The sequence below is a fragment of the Liolophura sinensis genome, chromosome 6, assembly GCF_032854445.1.
Source record: "Liolophura sinensis isolate JHLJ2023 chromosome 6, CUHK_Ljap_v2, whole genome shotgun sequence".
Classification (NCBI taxonomy): Eukaryota; Metazoa; Mollusca; class Polyplacophora; order Chitonida; family Chitonidae; genus Liolophura; species Liolophura sinensis.
In genome coordinates this window covers 70,829,806-70,848,041 of record NC_088300.1, presented here as the reverse complement: position 1 = coordinate 70,848,041, position 18,236 = coordinate 70,829,806, and the positions used below count along the sequence as shown (strand labels likewise).

At 38.1% G+C, this 18,236-nt stretch overlaps 2 protein-coding genes across 2 annotated transcripts in view; both read left to right on the top strand.

Moving 5' to 3' along the window:
• Window positions 1-119: 119 nt before the first annotated feature.
• Window positions 120-10,258, top strand: LOC135468268 (CWF19-like protein 1). The gene is made up of 15 exons (XM_064746422.1): window positions 120-215; window positions 843-927; window positions 1,275-1,350; window positions 1,965-2,066; window positions 2,864-3,078; window positions 3,573-3,691; window positions 3,987-4,071; window positions 4,226-4,357; window positions 4,817-4,928; window positions 5,625-5,704; window positions 6,101-6,216; window positions 7,218-7,311; window positions 7,799-7,912; window positions 8,873-8,970; window positions 9,963-10,258. The coding sequence occupies exons 1-15, from the start codon at window positions 193-195 to the stop codon at window positions 10,102-10,104; spliced, it is 1,593 nt and encodes a 530-aa protein (XP_064602492.1). The 5' UTR covers window positions 120-192; the 3' UTR covers window positions 10,105-10,258.
• Window positions 10,259-12,247: 1,989 nt separating this feature from the next.
• Window positions 12,248-18,236, top strand: part of LOC135469333 (centromere-associated protein E-like) — a 34,848-nt gene continuing 28,859 nt past the window's right edge. Inside the window, exons 1-3 of the mRNA XM_064747959.1 lie at window positions 12,248-12,297; window positions 14,896-14,972; window positions 15,596-15,696. Coding sequence (XP_064604029.1) covers window positions 14,923-14,972; window positions 15,596-15,696 — 151 coding nt within the window. The 5' untranslated portion in view covers window positions 12,248-12,297; window positions 14,896-14,922. The remainder of the gene's footprint in view (window positions 12,298-14,895; window positions 14,973-15,595; window positions 15,697-18,236) is intronic.

Genomic DNA, 18,236 nt, shown 5'->3' with positions numbered 1-18,236 from the left:
AATCACAAAAAGGCAAAACTATTCTCATTAAATTTTACACATTATTTTCTGAGGTAGTTTTAAAATACTTACATTTTAAATATTTTACCTCTGTCTTGCAACATGGCAGCCTCCTAGTTTTATATCACATTCTGTTTTAACAGAACTTTCGTTTTTATCCAGCGTTATTTTATCAGATTTTTATCTCATGAAATGGCTTCAAAGGCGCTAAAAATGTAAGTTACTGTGCGGTGCACATTAACGGAGTGAAGACGTTCAAATATTTAGCCACGTATGTTCAAGAAGCATTAAAACGTTTTTATCCGAGAAATGTCGTTGCATTATTTTTTTGGCCTCCTTGCACGCTGCGCAATCTGGCATTGTTATAGACTGTGTACTGTAACATTTAAGTCATGTATGTAAAACTTTGCAACCAGTGATATACTGACTTAGTAGCCAGTATTAGATTAATAGGTGTAATTATTTAACGGCGCTGTATATTCTGTATTCTGTGTATATATCTGTATATTTGTCCCTACTTTACACAGCACAACAATCGATTAGTTGTAAAATTCCTGTCAAAAACCAATGACAGTTAAATCCATTATGTGGATCGAGTCAGCAGAAGCCTGGAGAGATGAGATAAATGATGGAAAGACTGCTTTGATCTGGGTTCAAACAGCCAGGTGGAGTTTTAAAATCACTCATGGTATTCCACTTTGACAGTCAGTGAAGTTCCGTAAATGTTGATCAAAGTAAGTGATGTAAGGTTTATTTGATATTTAAGTTATGCTTTCTGAAGCATTTGGTGTTCTATTAGGTACATATAATTGTATATTATTCTCTTGCGTAATATTTTTCAGATTGGCTTGTGGAGATGTGGAAGGCCAGTTTGATCAGATTTTTAAAAGAGTAGATTCAATCCAAAAGAAAAGTGGACCATTTGATGTGAGCAACTTTTTGGATATCTTTATACTATGGACTTGATGGATGTAATGTATGTGTAGGCCTACATGTATCACACCCTGGACCTCACAAACCAGCTTTGCATCTATCACTACATTCCTAGATTTGTTTCCTGAATATGACCTGCTTTTAAAGATTTGATCCATTAGTTGCCATGATACTGATCATATTGACTGTCCTTACTGTCTTTTATTTGCATAACTAAGCATATAGCAATATCAGAAATGATGGTAATTTTCAGTTTTCCTTTTGACTACTGTCTGTATCCAGGTGTGGGTTAATAGACTATTTAAATAATTAAACTGAGTTGAATTTTTTTTCCTTTGCAGCTTTTGATTTGTTCAGGAGAATTTTTTGGTGCTAACAATTCCCAGTGGGAGAAATATGCATCTGGTTCCGTGAAAGGTGGGATCCTTTGCCTTATCCTTGCCTTATGGGATTCTTTTGTTATGTTTCATTGCACTGTATGTACTTACCATAGTGGTATTTAAATATAGAAAGTGTTTTGGAAGTGGTACGATTGTGTTGTGATGGCACAGCTGGTAGAGCGTCTGCTTTGGAAGAGGTAGATCCAAGGACAATCCTTGGCTGGGTCTCACCTAGGACCTGAAAGAGGAAGTTGTTACTTCCACGCATGGCGTTCAGCATTAAGGGGATTGTGCAACGACTGGTTGACCCATATCAGTATAATGGCTTGGGGAGGTGGCAGGGGTGGCTTACTTACCTTTGGTAAGTTGTCTCAGTGAAGCAACACTAAATAAAAGAGCGGTGAAAATCCATCCTACAATAAGGAGGCACATTACATGCACTCTAAGGACTCCTTCCATGTCATACGACTGAACCATCATTAAGTACGACGTTAAACGCACTCTCTCACTCTACTACAGGTATAGTTTTCTGCTCAACACTAAAGTCTTTATGCTGTTGAGACACAGTGTTGCCTTTTATAATCATTCAAGTTGTGTACATGTAACATGTAGGAGAAGCGTGTTAACGTTTACTGTTTTTCACTGTTGCAGCTCCAATCTCAACTCTAATTCTGGGCTCAACCAAGGAAAGTAACTCAAAATACTTTTCTGACAAAGAAGGTGGAGAATTATGTGAAAATATTACATATTTAGGTATGATGCAATCTTGATCACAGAAATTTATTCATTCATTTATTTGATTGGTGTTTTACGCTGTACTCAAGAATATTTTACTTATACGACGGTGGCCGGCATTATGCTGGGAGGAAACCGGGCAGAACCCGGGGGAAACCCACGACCATCCTCAGGTTACTGAAGACCTTCCCACTTACAACCAGCCACAAGCTCGATTGACAGCAACTGCATTGGTGAGAGGCTCCTGGGTCATTACCCCATGCTGGTGTGCAAACCCCTTTCAGCCACGGAGGCCCCCCCCCATAAAATTTATATACCATGCATGTGTTTATTTGATTGAATTGAATGAATTATATTTGAATAGATTTTCAAAATCAGTGATACCTAGCCTATGTCATGTATAGTATCGATGGATGAAACCAGGTGAAGCCTTGGGCTATCCTGTCTACATGTATCTTGTGACTGACAAAGCAAAGCTACAGCTAAACCAGTAAAAGCTGAATTTTAATATTGGTCAGGGGCTGGTTGTGACAACCCAAAAGACAGCAAGGGCTCCTGAACTGAGAGATCACTATGAAATTTTGTGCACAATTTGTCTATGCCTTCATAAAATGAAGCCCTGAACAAAGCCAGACTGCAGTCTTTATCAAATCACATAGGTCTCCTTATTATTCATTAATACCCAGCCATAAAGGTGTCACATTATTAACAATTAGAAAACCAATTTTGAAGAAGTGGAGCTGCCAGTCTTTAGTCATGAACATACATGTATATGATTATGGTGTTCTTCTCATGCTTGTTTTTTGTGTGTGCAGGACGTAAAGGCCAGTTTACAGGAAGTTCAGGGCTACAGATAGCTTACCTCAGTGGATTAGAAAGCCCAACTGGGGAATCAGATGCTGTTCATTTCAACAAGCGTGATGTCGCCGCCCTGGTGGCATCGTCTTCATCCGACTCCAAGTTTAAAGGCATTGACATTTTGTTGACATCCCAGTGTCCTCTTGGTGTAGAAAAGTACAGTCAGTCAAAGGTAAGGTTATTGAAGATGTAACTTAGCATTTGTGTCAGTGATCAAAGGTAAGGTCACAGAAGCTGTAACTTGGCTGTTGTGTCAGTGATCAAAGGTAAGGTTACTGAAGCTGTAACTTGTCAGTTGTGTCAATGGTCACATTTCACATAAGTTAAAAGCTCTCAGAAAGACTAGTGAATGGTGTAATATTCCCAGTTATTTCACAACAGTTTTCTAATGTTATCACGACAGTGGCTAAAAATATATATGTACAGTGTTAAATCATGTAACTATCTGTTGATGGATATTCTACATGTCTTTCAGAAGTTTACGTATTTCAGTGTGTTAACAACTGTGAAATTTCACCTCTTGTATGTGACTGTGTTGTTTAAAGTTTGATCAAGTGGGTGTATGATTGGAGGTACATAAAGTGAGGAAAGTGACAAATTTGATTGAAATAATACCACTGAAATCTTGTTGATGACAACACTGATTAGATAAATGAACTATTTCAGGAAACGGTTGACAGCACAGACTGCGGGTCTGAGATTGTTTCCCAGGTGGCTCTCATTCTCAAACCAAGATACCATTTCTCCACAATAAATGGACAGTACTTTGAGAGACAACCTTACAGGTATTTATGAGGAGAATTTGTTGTTTTCCAAGCTGCAGAAAAGATGGGCTGCCTGAATTTTTATTTATTTTTGATTTATTTATTTTTTTATTTATTATTTGTCTGCTTTCTTTTTGTCTTATCTTCTCTTTGGAGACTTTCTGAGTTTGCATAGATCTGTTTTTGTAAACTTTATGATCTGTGTCATCTACATGTGTTCACTTGTTCAAATGGAGATGAAATTTGTCCAGAGTTTTTGAGAACTCCAGACATCCATTGCTGTTTTATAATCTTTATGAGATTTAATACTTTTCAGAAATCACAAGGTGTTGGCTGGAAGTGCTCAGCACGTGACCAGATTTATAAGTCTTGCCAAATTGGGAAATGCAGAAAAGAAAAAAGTAAGTGTGTTGTTAAAGATATTTAGTATAATTAATTTGTCAGTATGCTATCATGAATTGTCCAAATCTCTTGTTCAATACACATGAATACATGAGTATTAAGACTTAATATACAAATCCGTAACACAGTGGTATTTACTGTTTCCTGTTGCAGTATTTGTATGCGTTCAACATAACCCCAATGTCTGTCATGGACACTACAGAACTTGTCTCTCAACCCGTGGGCACTACAGAATGTCCGTACAAATCTTCCCCAGCCATACTGTCACATCTGAAGACATCAAAGGTGAAGGACTACAAACTGATTATAAATTGACTTCAGTTTGCTTTTTCATGCTTGTCGTCCATAGAATTAAATTTTATGTATGAAAAAGAAAATGAAATTAACTTTTCTGCTTTTTTTTTGGACTGGTATACCCCTGTTATCATACAAGAAAACAGTTGCTCTGGCTTAAAAAGCATATGAAAGTGGAGGTGTCTCCAATGCAATTGGTGTGAGTTCAATTTCCTGGTTTCCACCAACTATAATGCTGGTTGCCATTGTTTAAGTGAGATATTCCTGACTGGTGACGTGAAATTCCAAGAAAATAAATAAATACATAAACAAATATGCATTAACTCATTGATAATAAAATTTCATAATAACAAAAAATGATAATACCGCTATGATTTTACACTTTATTTTATTTTGGGGCACATTTTGCAGCCTACAGTGTTTAATGTATTTAATGTTATTGGTTGACAGGAAGAAAAACCTGTACAATTCTTCTACAACACAGAACATACTGAACAAGTAGGGCGTGGGAAGAAAAGACAACATGATGGTAACCATGAAAAACGGCCACCCAAGAAACACCGTGAGTATTTTTGACATTCAAATAGGGGAAAAGCTATAATTTGCCACCAGAATGCATTTAGTTACAGATCATTGTTATGGCATTTGACACTTAATGTGTAAAAGTGTACATTCGTTCAATATTTCTGACAGCCCAAAGTAACTTGTGGGGAATATGTATTGGAAAAGCAAATACTTCTAGAATTAAGTCCCATGAGGTACAAGAGTTGCTTCTCTTTGCATAAGCTGTACATCTTTGTTGGCCTCAAACCCTGTTAATTTTCCATGAGTGACAATATTAAGGTTTAGTGCTGTAAATCAGTCCCAAACATTCAGCGGCCAGTCAGCTTTGTTGTATACCTAGCCCAGCCTGTGAGAAAGCAGCCATAAAAATCTTGACATAGGTTGACTGTCAAAATCTGGACCTTTCTGTCCCAGCAGCTGATGGGTGCATTTAACAATGCCAAGGGGTGGGTGGGGGGGGCATCACTCGCAGCCTCTTCACAACATGTCTCCTTGTGTCCTCTTGCCTTGAATTGCAAACTTTTGTCATTAAGACTCACACCTGCCCAATGTTCAGACAATTTCCAAAATTTGGATACCAATCATACACACATACACCTAAAATGGCAGGCTGGGATGGAAAAAAAAGTTCATCCCTCCCGAAAATCAGAGTTACTAATAGCGTACTGATTTCTGTCATCTTATTTGTTTTTAGCTCAGCCCACTGGGCCATGCTGGTTTTGCCTGGGAAGTGCTGAGGTGGAAAAGCACTTGGTGGTCAGTGTCGGTCTGCAGGTATGGCTATTACATCTGTAAACCTAAATAACATGCTACAGCTTTCACCTTTGGTTTCTTCAACCTGGACCATGTTTTGCATGTTGTAGATGGATCAGTTAACTCTGATGAACCACAAAATGCATGGCTTGGTGTATTGTGCATCAGAATCAGTGATGAGGTAAATATTAGAGGTGGTATCTCCAAAAGTACTGTATTGTATCGAGCTGAGGTTTTGCATACTTGTACAATGACATGAAGGGGTGTTCCATTTTTTGTGCTCAACAGTGCTCATTGCGAGCATACATTTTAGTGAAATACAAGATTTTTTTTTATTGTAGCGTAAACCAAGTATTAAGGTTTAAAGAAACTAAATGAAGCTGAATTTATATGTTTTGTGTGTGTTTCTGTTTGCAGTGTTACCTGGCCCTTGCAAAGGGTGGGTTAGTGAGTGACCACGTTCTCATACTGCCCATTGGTCATCACCAGTCAACCGTGTCCAGTACAGCAGATGTACGACAGGAGATAGAACAATATCCTTTTGAGTTTGATAAATCCATAACAAACGTGTGATACATGTTCAGTGGAGCTCTATTAATTCATCTGTATGCACTGTGTAATTCTACTCAGAGATGTCACCACAACATTGTTCAAATATTGCCAGTATGGTGTTAAGCCATAATCAATCATTCATTCATTCATTCAGTAAAAGATACTATTCATGCTTTGAACTTGCATCATTCAACTTTTGGTCAAAAAGTAGCCCTTTTTTGCACAGCAGCATGATATAATAGCAAACTCTTGATAGATAATAGTTAGAAAATCTGTATAAATTTTTTAAAAATTGAGTATGGTATTGAACACCAATGAAGTAAAAATATGAATAACCCTTTCATGAAAATATGACATACCTGTGCATCTTTGATAACAAGAATGTTGTTAGCTAGATGTAGGTATCTGTCTGTAAATGTATGGTACAGTTTTCCATTGACTTTGGGGCAAGGGGCAGTAATTGGTCTACATCACTCATAGGGCTCTTTACAACTGCATGTAAATCTTCAGCCACCGAAGCACATTTTCAGTGGAGTTTATACATACACTTATGATGAAAGTGATGCTTAAAATGATTTTGTTTCACTAAAGATGCAAGCTTCATAAAACTGTGCAAATTATTTGTCTACACCCCACAGTTCTTTCAAAATGTTTCAAAATATTGGCTGCAGATGCGGTTGTAAAGGCTAAATTAAGGTAAGTTGCCTTTTGTGGAGTTTGCTGATCACTTTCTCCATCCGCAAAACCGACCTTCACAAAATTATATTTGGTCCTCTTGCCTTCACCAGCTCAGAAAAAGTACTACCTGCAATTTTGTGCTGCTTTGGAGGATTCATAACATCATAATTGGTAATGTTATTGTGATAATGTTAATAGATACTAGTAAACTTGCATAAAGATACAAAGTCTCTGTTGATTTGACCTAGCTGTATGTATAAATGATTTATCCACATGAATTTTCACTGACCTTAACTTATGGAAAGTACAAAAAGTCTCTGAAGAAGTGCTTCAAGGCACAGGGAAAGGCAGTTGTCTTTTTTGAGAGGAATTTTCGAACTCAACATCTTCAAATTCAGGTAGGTTTGTTCTCTACAGCAAACAGTTGGTCTAAATTTGACTCGTCAGCTTTTATGACTTGGGTGCGTCAGTTTTACCATGAACTATGGATGAGAGAAAAGAAAAGTTATTGATCCAAATGTGAATTATCAAGATTTCTGTTTACCAATAAAAAAAACTCTTGCACAGTTGAATACGGGGCTGGTACTAGACATATATTGATCTGTGACCCAAACCTCATTTTGTGTCAGCACAACAAACTGTCTTTTTGGTTTTAATTTATTCTTTTTTCAGGTTTGCCAGTTTTTTGTTTGGAAATCATAACTGTGACATCCCAAACTTTTGTTATGTTAATATTTTGCTGCAGTGAACATTCTATTGTCCGTTTCTATAACACAGTAAGAGTACGCACCATAGCCTCTTTCTGTGAATAACTTCAAGATAACAGATTAAATGTTTATTTTCATGGTAAAAACTTTACATACATGTATTTCTTAAATTCTTCAGGCTGTCCCAATCCCAGAGTCAGCAGTTCAAGATGTTAAGGACATTTTCATAGAAACAGCCCAGGAACAGTCCTTTGAGCTCCATGAAATCCCCAAACATTCTGATCTCAAACAGGTGCTGATTTTGTACATGGATATTTAAAATGGACTTTAAAGCATTTAACTTTTGTAAACCTGTTGTATTAAGGCCTCTTGTGTTATGGCATTGTGTTTTTGTTTTTTGTGCTGTATACCAGTTATGTATATGTAACAAGCGTAGTTTATCTCTCTTTCTATTGGCAGTGTCATGACCTTGTAGTTGTACCCTTCAGCCTTGTTTCATGAAAATTTGCAAGTTTGTGTAACACTGTGAACTGCCAGATTAATGAGCCAAGACCACAACATTGTCATGACATTCCAAAATCAAAAGGAGTGTTTTTTTTTTATAACCCAGACAAAATGAATTTCATGTGACCCAGACTAAATGAAGGTTGTATTGCCCATACATAGTGAATTTTATATAATCCATACTAAGTGAATTTCATCTGGGTTGTAATCTGTGCAAAATAATAAAATAATCTATATAATTTACACCAAGTGTTTACTTGTTAAAGTTAAACTTTATTAGCAAATCTAAAACCTTTAAGATTGCCTTATTTTAGCCTATTTTAGTACTCAGATGTACATGTACACACGTGTACCTGTATCTTAAAAACTGTCCAACCTGCTCCAATGGCTCAATTTGTTAGAGCATCTGCTTCAGGGGTGTCAGATCCAGGCTCAATCCTGGGTAGGGTCACAGCTAAAACCTTAAAAGTGGAAATTGTTTTCCTTGGGTTCTTCTCACCATAACGCTAGCTTCTATCATAGAAGCGAAATATTCTTGAGTACTGTGTAAGTCAAATAAATAAATAAATAAATGTTAGACAGAAGTGTCCTTTTGTTCACCTTAAAATGTCTAAAAGTGATCCAGGTATTTGTGAGAACACTGCCTGGTTTCCTCCTGCCGTAATGCTGGCTGTCGTCATATAAGTTAAATATACAGGAGTACATTTACAAATAAATAAATAATTCTGACTGTTTTCCTTGTCTACAGATTGTACCGGAAGGTGTACCTTACTTTTACACAGAATTGCCATCAGGTGAAAAACTTCTGCACAGAATCTCTAAAGGCTTCCCTTTGCAGTTTGGCAGGTCAGTATAAACCAGAGGTCAACTAGTTTTAAAATGGCCATGTGATAGTATGCCTGAATCTTTAACCATACCTGAAGCATTTGTTGTACGTTAATACTGTGTTGAATTCGAGGGCTGTGCTACTACATATACTCTAACCATTCGGCCATGGTACTGATTATAAAGTGTGTGTTAAGAACTGTGAGCGGAGTTCTGGGAAAACTATTAAAAATATACTTTTATGAAACCATGAATGGACCATTTTGGCAAATGCCAAAAGTCATTAGAAGCGATATTTATTTTCAAATACACTTTTATGTACATGTAAGAAATGGGTTGATAATATAAAATTTACAGTTTGTTTTGTCTTATTTATTTATTTGAATGTTGTTTTACGCCGTACTCAAGAATATCTCACTTATACGACGGCAGCCAGCATTATGGTGGGAGGAAACCCACAACCATCCCCAGGTTGCTGCCAGACCTTCCCACATACGGTCGAAGAGGAAGCTAGCATAAGCCGGACTTGAACTCACAGCAACTGCATTGGTTTTTCAGTTTGTAATGTTGTATATAGTTGTGTGAGCTCCCATGATGTCCTTGCCTATCCACATGGCAGGTGGCTGAGGAGTTTGATTGGTTATTCACCACAGATCTTCAGCTCTTTACAGTGAGGTTCACTATTATATTATAAAGTTTTGGACACGTTTGTCTTAAGGTAACTGATGAGGTGGACAAAATTTTAATTTTTGAAGCCCAAAAATAAGTTTTAAGATTGTGTTTCAAATTTGGACTTTCATAAGTCAGAATTGGCTTTGGGTGATTGGCCCCAGATAGAAATGTTTCTTCCACAACATAACATCGAAGGCCTTCAGTGGAAAATTCTTGAGTGTGTCGTTGATGTTACTTATGGAATAGATACCAATAAATACATATATTGTTTATCATTGTGAGATTTTTTCCTGATCTCAATATAAAAATTTTCCTGTTAAACTTGCTTTGTTATTTCCCAGGGAGGCCTTGGTACATCCAGAAGTACTGAACATGCCTGAGCGAATTGACTGGAAGAATTGTAAAATTAGTAAAGAAGAGGAGATCGAGCAAGCTGCAGATTTCAAACGGAACTTCAAGCCTTATGACTTCACATTAGTATGAGGATAGTTGTTGTAATTGTAAATACTTGTTAAGATGTGCATTTGATGATTTATGTTTCATTGATGTTTTAGCACACTTTTTTTTTATTTATCTCATGTATGACTCTTAATGATATTATTCCATCTTTTTATGTACCATCTTCTTAATATGCTTTTAACATAATATTTTTTTTTTATGAAAAAAGGTATTTTTAAGAAGATATTTCAAAGAACATGCTGTATCTATCATAAGCAAATATATTGTCAAGTCTTAATAATTCATTTTCACTTGAATACTTTTTAAGTTGTTTCTGGGACTTATTTTAAACACTGTCACTGAAATTGTAAGATTTGTGTAAATATATTTTTATCACATCATTTTCAGTCTCCTCATTCATGTGCATATCTTACATTGTACATATCTTATACACACGAAATTTGTAATAAAAAATATGACAAAACTAAATCAAATTTTTTTGTTGTTGTTGTCCTTTTTACTTTAGGCCACACCAATTTAAATTGTTTTTACGGGCAGAATAAATCTTTTTTTCAGCGTTGGAATAGGGTAAGAAAATAAAACTTGAAATTCGTATAATTTGGGAAATGTGGACTATCTGTCCTTTTTTTCCTGTTATAATCATATTTACATGATCGAAAGCTGTGATAAACACAGAATATCTTTAAAACATCAACATCGAGCAAAATAAAAAGTTGGATTTTCAGTTTTACTTTTATTTCATGTTTTGATTTCTAGTTTCAGCTGCCCATAAAACAAAAAATAAAATGGGTGTTGCCATAACAACACTGACAATTTTCAAGCAGTTATATTTGTGTTAGGCATATAAACAGTGCTCTTTTCATCCCAAGTGGACAGTTCACTTACAGCAGAGCGAATCCGTCTTGCAACAAGAAGGCACGTTACTTGCATTCCTTCATCGTCATATGACTGAAAAATTTATAAGTATGACATTAAACTCTAAGCGCTCGCTCCCTCGCATGTTGGAAGTCTGGAAGTTTTCAGATCGAATGGCAGTGGTTTACTCGGACACTCCGGATTTCTTGACCACTGTGACAGAAGTCGGAAATTCTTGAGCTGTGAACTGTGTTAAACAGCACTTTGATTTATTTATCTGATAGCTCTTTTACACCGTACTCAAGAATATTTCACTCATACAACAGTAGCCACTGATATGGTGGGAGGAAAGAGGGTTGAACAGACTTTTCCACAAATGGCCTGAGAGGAAGCCAGTATGAGCTGGACTTAACTCACAGTGACTGCATTGGTGAGAGGTAGCTCCTGGGTCATTGCGCCAGGCTGGGATGCTAACCACCTCGGCCTTGTTGAACAGCAAACAAATTAAATCAAATGCGATTCATAACTGAAATGTACACACAGTGTTTACATGTCTCAACAATTGATTATCAGCCAGAGACAGACTGTTGGCTTTTGCTTACATGTGATGACTTTTCAACGCTCTGCCCATTGTTCTCCAGCCCCTAGGCATTTGAAGATTTGGGGGTGGGGGGCGTGGGGTGGGGGGGGAGTCAGAGTGGGGTTATTGACTAAAGCATTGTTCCTGTGCCAAACACGCCTCCATTGGCAACTCCTGATTGTGGTTGAGTGCCAGTGCCTAAAACTGAAGAGAGTTACCTAAAATTGCCAAAATACCGCAACAATTCTAAAATTAACTGTAATATATATATTATTAGAAAATCTTAACACAGGTCGTCGTTCACCCAGTGCGATAATAGTCATAGTTTCAAAGAGATAGCATAGCTACACCGCACTCATCTGCACGCTCCTTTGTCACTTGAGTAGTCCTGGAGGTGAAAACAAACCAAATTTAACCCTAACCAGGCGTTGAATAGGATTTTAGCATGAATAAGGAAAAACATAGCTTTTAGGTAAGAACGTTCTTCAGGAAAAAGAGTGGCCCTCATCTGAATACAGTGTGGAGTGGTACATGCGAGTAATCTGTATGCTCCACGCTAAATCCCACCCCACCCTTCTTTTGAATGATTTTGCTGTTCCACTGGCTGGTTGTCCAGACTCGTTATGTAAGGGAGGTAAGCCAGTTAAGCCAATTTCACTGACGGAAGTGACCGAAGTTCCGCCGAGCTCTCCCGAGCACTACACCATTTGAGCTGGACGCGCGCATTTTGAAGACCATTCAAGTTCTCGCGGAGTTAGTTGCTGTATAGAAGGGGATAAAATGTGAGGAGTTTTGTCAAAGATGGAAATTCTTTACATGTCCATGTCCATTTGTTGTTACCAGTGATCATATAATATATACATTGATAAATTCATGTGAAAATCGTAAGTACTGTATTTGTTTAACTTCGGACCATTTGAACGTCAGTTTGAAACAACAACAACATCAGTTACTGGTCAACTTCAACTGAATTTCAAAATCGCCTGCCTGGTATAACAGCATGTACGCAGAGCGCCCTGAATTCACGTTTATCAGTGATAATGCCATACGACCTGCTACATTACATAACATAGAAGATGTTATATTAGTCCCTGACTCAGAAATCACGGGAGCAATCTCAGACTTACATGTAAGTCAAAACTTCAATCATTAAATTTGATGAGAGTTGTAAAGACGAGGGTAATATTTACATATTGAATTCCATGTGCATTCTGACGTCATTTTTTTTCCACGATCATGTGCTTTAACTGTTTTTTAATTGGTTAAAATTGAATGGCGAGATGTTTAATTTGTATACGAAGAAAAACAGCGTAAATAAGATGTGTATCATTCTAGATTCTGTCATATGTCACCGTTACATATGAGATTTCTGCCTTTTTATTATTCACGGCTCTTACATTTTTGAAAGGATTTCCATATTTTGTTGTGAAATGCTTTGAATTCGAACTTCCATCAGACAGCCTGTCGGGTCTGTAGCCGGTTGGTTATACCACTACACCACTCAAGGTGTTCTGCTAGTGTAAACCCCCAGGTCAGATTTGCCCGAATCTCTAGGCCATATCTGCTCTGGATGTTCACCAGTAAGCTGGACACATCAGTAACCTGGACACATCAGTAACCAGGCCTAATGCTTGTGGGGAGTGCCCGTGGGCTGAGGAGAAGGGGTAAGAGGTCATATGACCTCCAAACCTCAACTTGGTTTTAGCCCCATTCCTTCCAAGACAGCCAAGCAGTGTTTTACCAAGATCATAGCCAGTCTTTGTCCATACGTTTCACCCAGGTAATTTAGAATCTCAGGTTGTGGCATTTGTGAAAACCCACCAGAGCATTTGCATTTTTTTGTCCAGCATACATTTAATACTTGTTTCCCCAAAAGGTAGTCACGTGTCCACCCGACAATGTAAGATAGCCTTGCAGGTGATTATACGGCAGACAAACAGGTCTTACACTAAAATGTGGTTTTTAGACGTCTTTGTGGTTTTTAGACAGATGAACATGGTAAGGGTTGAATGTGCATGTGAATGTGCATGTGAATAAGTTATCCAGAATTTACGTTGTCAAGCAATATTTTGACCTTGTTACATGAGAAATAACAATTTTAAGGTAATTTGAAATGTTGACTTAAGTTGTGAAGTTGCTTAATACTGAAGTTGCTTCATGATCCTGGGACCAGATCTCTTAAACAAATGGTCCCATTCATCTGCTTGAATACTAGGGAGTCCATACAAGTGTAGTCTGGAAACAGCGTAATAACTCTGCTGTTTGCCTGACAGCTGCTCTGTCTATGTCAGAAATCTATCGTTTATGAATGACTATAAATTTGTTCCAAGTATTTAACAAAATAATAGGTCTTTACACACTCATTTGGATGTACGAATTGATGTCGTCTGAGCATCATTCTGTTGCTTCAGCGTATCGATCCATTTTGAGAACAGCAGCAAGTCAGGCTCTGCAATACATTCACAAGATTTCAGGGAAAAGGAGAAAGCGGGTATGCAAATGATCCATTTCAAGCTGCCACAGTGGGTGCGGTTATCTGTTCATTGTCAAAGAGACCATTCAACAGCAGATAGTCAACTGTCAACAAGATAAATTTTGTCAGCCCTACATCTTGGCTAACACTAAGGGGTAGAGCTACACAATGTTCTATTTGGTTTTCTTGGAGTAGTGTCAGAGTTCTGCTAACTCGCACTTCAGGCACTATTCTCATGTCTCCTGCACAGATACATGCGCACTACTACTTTGGCAGAGTCACCTTCACCCCTTAGGAGATTGCCGGCCTCAAAAATGATCTTTACTCTACTTATCCATGCTCTAGGCAAGTTTGGGAAATTGGCAGCATGGGTGTTCTCCAGAAGCAATATTTTACATTCAATCCTGAAATCATCTACTCTTGATAGTGTGTCGAGGGGGATGCCTGATATGATGTGGATCACTACCAAAGCATGTCATTGGGGAAATATCTTCAGCATTATGATCAGTAATAGTAAAATGTGATGTAGAGAAAATCAATTAAATAATGTGCTTGAGGTATATTTTGAAGTGGTGCTGGTGTGAAGTACCACCTCAAGTATTTATGTCAAAAATGATTTTAGCACAATGTCTATAATGTAACATTTTCTTCTGTGAAGTTGTGCTATGTGCAATGAGATGATGTTATGATGAGTTGAAAAAGGACCAATTGGTATCAATAAAATGGTGTTCTGCTGTCAGGCATTTGCCTTTCCCCTATTACTTTATTTTATATTATAACAAACTTTTACAATCACAACCTTCCTGGAAAAAGTCAGATGTTTAGATTTTCCAAGAACTAAATCACGCACGAAAGTTCATACTAAAGCTATGTTTTAATTTATTTAATTTTTTTTGTATCCTTTTAGGTTAATGTGACTGGAAAAAGGTAAAAAATGTCGGATGGCATTAAGGTTGCCATTCGTATGCGCCCCTTAATTCAAAGGTAAGGAAAAAAATCTACAGTTACAAAAATACACAGGTATCCCCTAGTTTGTAAAATGCTTCATGTGTTCAGCTGAGGTTTGTTGGAGGACATAGGGTAGGTTTGTAATTGTTTTCACATTTTTAAAGGCAAAAAATAAGTCAGTGTACATGTATATTCAAAAATGTTATGCTTTATCAATGAACAGGAAAGTTACACAGCACTATTCTATAATTCTAAAATGTAGTATAATGCAAAAGCTTAGATACTCTGTAAAAAGTGAGAAGTGTCATATTTGGTGTTTCAATATTTCAACAAAATTTTATTTGTCATCTTCGGGATACGAAATCCTGAAGTTGACAAATATAATTCTGTTGATATACTGAAGTCAAATATGTGACTTCTGGGGGTTTTTTTGGAGTATTTTTGCTTTTGCTTTATCCTAAGCTTATTGGTGGATCAACACGCTTCTACAGTGTTGTAGTTAAGTATAAGACATGTTGGTCCGCTGCAGAGAGATGAATAGCCTGAGGGGAAAGTTTGCCACTTAGTTACTAGAAAATGATCTGTTTAATGTACAGCATGATGACACAAGCAGTTATGAGAATCCTGTACATGTGCGAACGCCATTGATTGTGTTGTAGGGAGCGCCAGAGTGAACAAGGTCAGAGCAGATGGCAGGTCCAGGATAACACTGTATCTCAGTTGGACGAGAAAGGACATAGTGCTGCCTCCTATACATTTGGTATGGATAATCCTTGTGGATTAAATATATATGTTCATGTTACTTGTGTCCCTTCTTTAAGGGTTTTCTTTCCAATAGCCTGTTTAAAACATTTGGCATGGTTAAGATATGAAATAAGTATATTTGAAATTGCATCTGACTGAATCTGGTTGAAAATACATGTAGATGATATCACGATTTCTGTGTACCGATAAAAATTTGTTGACCTTTAGACCAGCTGAACAACACTCATGGTCGGAATGCTTGAGAGAGAGTTGATAAAACAGAGTCAAGGGCTGTAGGGGAATCTGATCAGAGAAGTTGAATAGCGCACCGCGGGTGGTTGATGGTTTTCACCCATATAACTAGATAATATAGAAAGTCGACACTTGTCAACTGACCGGCGATGTACATGGACACATTCTCACCATGAAAGAGCGGCGTAGGCTTTGAATGGTCAGTCTGTCAACATGCAAGGCAAAATGTAGGCCCCTTTCCCGAACCACATTGTGGTGTGCTATTATTTGTTCTCTACAGGCAATCGACCACGAAACACTGTATTAGCCTATTACACAACTTAATTTATTATATAAGCTAACCTGAAGCACCTTGAGCAATAAACCAACAACACACGTGCACGTACAACAAACATGTTAGTGTGACTAAATTTCTACTCAGACCTCGGACATTCTTGGTGACGTGTGCCGATGGAACGTGAGGTAGAATTAGTTGTCTGTTGCGGGTAACCTGATCGACCAGGTGTGAGGTAGAACTAGTTGTCTGTTGCAGGTAACCTGATCGACCAGGGGTTAGGTAGAATTAGTTGTCTGTTGCGGGTAACCTGATCGACCAGGTGTGAGGTAGAACTTGTTGTCTGTTGCAGGTAACCTGATCGACCAGGTGTTAGGTAGAATTAATTGTCTGTTGCGGGTAACCTGATCGACCAGGTGTGAGGTAGAACTAGTTGTCTGTTGTGGGTAACCTGATCGACCAGGGGTGAGGTGGAACTAGTTGTCTGTTGCAGGTAACCTGATCGACCAGGTGTTAGGTGGAATTAGTTGTCTGTTGTGGGTAACCTGATCGCCCAGGGGTGAGGTAGAATTAGTTGTCTGTTGCGGGTAACCTGATGGACCCTCTGTAATCGGTCCGACTCAGACTTTTATTTTTAAGGATCCTAAAGCAGGGTGTAGGTCGACTTAGAAAGTCGACACTTGTCAACTGGCCGGTGACGTGCATGGATACACTCACGCCATGAAAGGGTGGCGTAGGCTTTGAGTAGTCAGTCTCAGTCAACATGCAAGGCAAAAATGTAGGCCCCTTTCCCGAGCCGCATTGTCGTGTGCTATTATTTGTTCACTACGGGCAATGACAAACACGATGACCTACCTGATCGACCAGGTATGAGATAGAATTAGTTGTCTGTTGTGGGTAACCTGATCGACCAGAGGTGAGATAGAATTAGTTGTGTGTTGCGGGTGACGTGCATGGATACACTCGCGCCATTTTTAATGGGTTCTAAAGCAGGGTGTAGGTCGACTTAGAAAGTCGACACTTGCAACCGTAAGCAACTGGGCGCAACTTGATGCAGTCGACCTACACATAGCGCCTAAGTCAAAAAGCTTGGCAAAACCTCACGATCATGAGCAACTGACGGCGTCTGATCAGATTCAGTTTTGTTGCTCGTAGGTCGACGAAGACTGGAGGCAACTATGACCAAATACTTTTAGCCGCATGACTGTTTATGATGGCAGGAGCCCTTTAAATGGTATGTGTATGTTATTGATAGAACATAATATACCTTTACATTGTCTTTGCTTTCCAAATTTAAGGTTTCTTGGAAAATTCTCTTGTCCCTTTATTCTACCTTTTCTACACTCCCCATGTACTTATATGCTTTGTCTGTGCCTTGCAAGAGGTGTCGTACAAGCACGGGCTAAGCCTCCAAAGATCGATGACCTTATTTTCCACCTCATCAGTCCACTCTCTGATTGCCATTTTCATAGTGCGCGTAGATCAACTAAAAGCAGCATCCGATCATATTATCCCAGTTGCTTCCTGTCGCCAAAAATCCAGTTACTCCCAGTCGCAAGGTCAATTTACGGTCAGCTTAAGAGGGCTTCTTTTCGTTTTTTCTTTTTTTTTTTGTCCTTTCATTAGGTTGAACACAACATTATTGAAAACAAGCCACTGCGCTGCTCCCACTTACAGAAATTAGACTCCACATTACATGTTTCTTCTCTTAATTACCCATGTCACAGCAGAGACTCAATCCGACCACCTGTTGTTTAGGTAATTGTTTTGCCCATCGTGAATAGATTACATGTAAGTGTTGTGAATATCATTGTAATACACCTGGTTGAAATGGTTTAGTAAAAAAAGTCTTAATTAAAATGCACAGGCTCTTCACTACCCACGTGGTGGTATGTTAGCTTGACAGTTTGACAGGAACATGCTTTGAGACAGTTTCAGAATTTACACATATGTAAACAAGTGTGGCTTGATACTTTCTTCTATTTAATTCATGGATAAAAATAAAGGCGTTAAGCCTGTACCCACTGAAC

What these genes read in the sequence shown, in the direction of transcription:
- LOC135468268 (XM_064746422.1), top strand. Translation starts at nt 193, where the DNA reads ATGGCTTCAAAGGCGCTAAAAAT. An exon ending in TGAAAATATTACATATTTAG is followed by an intron (nt 2,067 to 2,863) that starts GTATGATGCAAT and finishes TTGTGTGTGCAG; the next exon opens with GACGTAAAGGCCAGTTTACA. An exon ending in CTCAACATCTTCAAATTCAG is followed by an intron (nt 7,312 to 7,798) that starts GTAGGTTTGTTC and finishes TAAATTCTTCAG; the next exon opens with GCTGTCCCAATCCCAGAGTC.